Raw genomic sequence first — 4701 nt, 5'->3', positions numbered from 1 at the left:
CCTCTGTCCTTTACTGTGTGGTCTCTGCTTTTCACAGCACAATGGTATTCTCCTTCACGGCCTGTCAGCACAGGTCCTTGCACATCCTTTCAGAGATGAAAGCTCCTGGGGATGCCTGGGCTGGCAGTTGGTGGCTTCCGTGGAACTGCCACGTCTGGGCAGCGGATTAGATGAGCACTGGCAGCAGGAGGGTGCGGAAGCGTCCGTTCCTGGACTGCAGGTCATTTCATGCACTTGTCTGCCTTGGTGGACAGCAGGTCAGCCCACTGCAGCCAGTGCTGGACCCTGGAGTTTAACTAGAAGCTACAGGCACCAGTCCACCTCCCATCCAATGAGCTAAGGTAGAGAGAGATTCAGCCAAACAATTAGTGGACAGCCAGTGAAACCCGTGAGGGACCACACATCCTGCTTTCCTGCAGAATCCTTCCTGTGGTTTCCCAAGTACATGGATATTAACAAGTTAATATAGACATAGGAAGAATACTGCAGAGCAGAACAGAGTTATCATTCTGAAAGCATTCAGAAGAAGAGCACACCTTAAGAATTGCTAGAGAAACCAGGGGAAAAGTGTGAAAAATTATATTTATTCTGCAGAGAATGCAAAGAGATAGACCATGAAAGCAGGGAAAGAAAGCCATGGTAGAGGTGAGGTGAAGATTAAAAGGAAAAGTGTTGGAAAACAGATGGGTCAGGTAAGGAACTATAAGAACAACTAAAAAGGCAATGCGTCATTAAAAGTGACTTGACAATAAAGAGCAGAAGTGAGAGAGTGAATATTCTGTTCAATGTTTTGAAAGACTCACCCCAGCTGTCTCTCAATGTAGACGAGGACAGAGTTATGATAATGAAAAGGAGACAGGTAGATACCCTCACAGAGCACAGAAAGGGAACTTAAGCATGATAGGTGTCCCTTAGAAATAAGAGAACTTGAAGAGGAGAAATTACCAGAAACATAATAGAAGAAAAATGTCCTGAGCCAAAAAACATCTGACTGTGCATGTCAAAGAATTTACCATGTTCCATTTAAGATGAGGAGAAAGAGGCCACAACTAGATAAATCTGGAAAACATTTTTTTCATTACAGGTACAATTTGTATATCCCCAGGCTCCCAAGTACAAATTAGAACACATTGTTCTTTAATAATTCTTCTTTAATAATGATTTACCTCTGCAGTCTTATGGCTCCACAGCCTCACTGCCTAGAAGCAGAACCTCAGCTGAACTTTCTAGAATATTCTCTCTCTCATCCCTGTCCCAGTGTTTGTCCTTGCTGACCCCTCTATTACCCCTTGGCTCACTGACCCCCAATACCACAGAAAACCACCCAGACCAGCTGCTGCTGAGTGGCTTTAGGATGCTGACGTTGCTTGGGCAGCTATAGGCACTGTCGTGTTTTCTCCAGGCACTCAGGTCTCCGTGTTGCTGCCCTAGCCACAGTATGAGTCCAATGACTTCCTTTTTTGAAAGCTTAGCAATAGTGGAATAGTATTCGAAATCAGAGAATCACTGCAGTTGCCAGATATGTTGTCTTTCAGAGCCTGAAACCCAATCCCGAGTCCAACATCAAGAGGCCCCTCTTTAGCTCATGGTCTGACACCTGGTGGTTAAGCCTGGTTTTCTTCCACTATCCAGGAGTTCCTCTAAGTATGTCTTGGTCTCTTTGGAGGCCAAACTCAAGTCTTTTTTTNAAAAAAAAAGTGTGAGACCATCCTAGAAAATTCCTTTAGGCTCAGTGTATTGAGAGAAGAGCAGAACTTGGAAGGAAGGTTGGGGGACAGAGTTGGGGAATGGACCTAGACGGAGAACCCAGAGCTGTGCATTAATGCTGGCCACGGTGGAAACTTTCTGAGGATTGGAACCATCTCTGATAACGCTTTCTTATAAACAGCATAAGACTGAATCCAGTGATCAGAGCAGATAACAGCCACAGTGTCAGAGACGGGATCTGGTGGCCTGGCTATGATTGACAGAAGGTGGGCGGGCTTCCTGGGGAAGGAAGGAGCCACTGGGAAGCTCTTGGGAGGCCAGGAGCTGTGGCTGTTTACCAGCCAGTACAAAGTATTACAATCTTTTCACAATGATAAAAGCACACTAGCGCTTCTTGACCAAATATCAGCTCTGCCTAGTAAGTCAGCAAACACGTTGTATCTTTTATGGTAGATGCTGTTGCATTTTGATCATTTATGTTTAACAAGGAAAAGCCCATTTTCCTTCTGTGTTTTTCTTTCTTACAGGTCCTCAAGAAGGCTGCCTCAGCAGTGTGACCTACGCATCTCTGATCCCTCTTCAGATGCTGCAGAACTACCTCCGGCTGGTAGGTGGACGCTGCCCAGTGGAGCGTTACACTCTCATCCCTGACACTGGAATATTGGGTGGTCCATTGCTATGTTTAGAAGAGTGTGAGCCCCTGCCCACCCTGTGCTGGGACCATGACCTTCCCCAACAGTCCCCTCCGTGAAGGCTGCTGGGCACTTTGTTCTGGATTTCTGCCACTTGTCCAGGTGTCCATTGCCTGGACCTGGAGCCCACCTGGGACTTGTGAGTGTTACAGTTTGGGCAGGAGGAGACTGTTTTTCCCCAGTAAGGACTTGACCTCAAATAACTGATCGATATGGAGGAAAATAGCAATAAATAACAAGATGCCGTGCTGTAAACTCATAATTTAAAAATGAGTAAATACTTTAGCATTAGTATTAATTTGGCCACTTTAACAGAAACCAACAAATTATAGCTTCAAAAGAATAAAAGTTATTTTTCTGGACTACAGAAGCTCCGGCAGGGGAGAGATCCCGCGACGGCGAGGGGGCAGGGTGACCCGGACTCACCTTCTCAGTGCTCCACTGTCCCTGGGGTGCTGCGTGTGCAGTCCTGGGCCTTTCCAGCTTCTGGTGGGAGGGAAAAGCATGGAGGGCAAGGCGCTTCCTTCCTGGGGAGCGGCGCACAGCATTCCTGCCCACATCCTGTGGTCCACATGAGAAGTGTCCAGATCTGTAGAGAATTTTAATGAGTTTATTTGAGCAAAACTGATGATTGCTGGAAAGCACAATCTCAAGGGATTGAGAAGGCTCCTGAGAACGGCAATTTTGCAGCTTGTTTTATGATTAGAACCAAAGGAGCAGTCGTAAGGATGGTTACATGATATACACTGGTGGTAGATTAAGGGGGTGGGAGAAAGCAAAGCGGAGAAATCTCTGGGATTGGATAAAAATGGAGAGGCACATGCTTCCTTTATATTGGTGGGTACCAGATAGTTAATAATTAACATTTACAGCATATAGAGATGGTATCGGGGAATAAGACAAAAATGAGGGAGCGGTCTGTGTCTCCTGTTCTCCTGTGACAGGTTGTACCCAGAGGGGCCAGAGGAGGGATTCCTCTGACATTCCAAGGTCATGTTATCTTAGATGCAAAAAGACAATATATAGGCTTACCTAAGGTAAAGATGGACCTTTGTCAAGGAAGTTACAGGCCAGGATATGACTACCTGCCACGACCTGTTTTTTGTTAGAAATCTTTATGTTCAGACCATCCTATGTCGTTACTTTCAGTCTGAGTCTGTAGGCCCTGCCATGCAGACCTCCCTGAGCTTGTCAGGTTTAGTGTGTGGCCCCTTTTTTTGTCCACACCATCGACCGGAATTTAGACACACATCCATGCATGGCTGGCAAGTGTGATGTTTTGCCAGGCAAGCCCGCTAATACTAGGCAGTTCTGTTACTAACAGGAAGAAGTGGGGTGAATGATTATCAAGAGAAAGTGGCAAATTCTGGATACAAAATGGATGAATGTAATGCTTTGTCTTTGTATCGTGGCGGGCAGTAAGCAGTGTTTCTATGTCTCACTTATTTATCCCTCAGAACATCCCTATGAGGTAGATAATACCACCCATTTTATAGATGAGAAAACTGAAGCAGAGAGAGCTCCAAATAGCCACAAGCCCACATACTAGCGAGTGATGAAGTCAGACATGTGCATCCCTGATTCACGCGTGTGTCTGTGTGAGATCCACCTAACACTAATATTGACGGTGTAAAACATTAAGGAAACAATCGTTTTGCTTACTGCCTTAGCTTGGAAACTTTTTTAGAAAAATAAATAGGTTTAGCTATGCCCCTTTACAAAAGTTGTTTCCATTAACTATGAATGGATGTCTTTGTTCCAGATGAAAGGTAGTAAAGGAAGTATTTATCTTCCAGCCAGGCTGAAAGTTGGGGCCGACCTGTGTAAAAGCAGCTACAGTAGCACAGAAACATTCAGAGGCCTTACAATTTAGGGGCGATGGTGTCTTTTAAATGTGATACTGTCACTTTTTTCCCTTACTATTTAATCTTCTTTGTTTAATGCACCTAAGCAAGCCTGTGGGTTTTAGGCCGATGGGAAGGCGATCTGTCTCATTCCTTTGCTTAAGTGAGGGTTGAAGTTATGTGACCAACTGTTTTTAGGAATGTGAGCCTCAGGCTGTCAGTAGGGTCACTTCCTAGAACCATTTCCACCCTCCCCCACTTCTCAGTGTCTCCATACCTGTCCAGGTTCTGGCTCAGAGCTTTTCATTCACCTGTTTAGATGATAGAGTGAATAAAGGCAATGCAGCTGAGATACAACTGCAGGTCAGCCTGGACTGAGTAGATCTGTCAGATGAAATGTCTACTAGTCCCATTACAGATAGAATATTCCAGGTGCACCTACGTGTGTGCCTCCTAAT

General features: G+C 45.3%; 1 protein-coding gene across 1 annotated transcript in view; it reads left to right on the top strand.

Annotated features, from left to right (window-relative positions):
• The window catches only part of CTTNBP2 (cortactin binding protein 2), a 162777-nt gene that overhangs the window by 122754 nt on the left and 35322 nt on the right, over nt 1-4701 (top strand). The window contains exon 12 of the mRNA XM_019632351.1: nt 2235-2314. Within this exon, the coding sequence (XP_019487896.1) occupies nt 2235-2314 (80 nt within the window). The remainder of the gene's footprint in view (nt 1-2234; nt 2315-4701) is intronic.

This window comes from Hipposideros armiger, unplaced genomic scaffold, assembly GCF_001890085.2.
Source record: "Hipposideros armiger isolate ML-2016 unplaced genomic scaffold, ASM189008v1 scaffold_1130, whole genome shotgun sequence".
NCBI lineage: Eukaryota > Metazoa > Chordata > Mammalia > Chiroptera > Hipposideridae > Hipposideros > Hipposideros armiger.
Note: the sequence above shows the minus strand (reverse complement) of the source record. Positions and strands in the feature narration are given on the sequence as shown.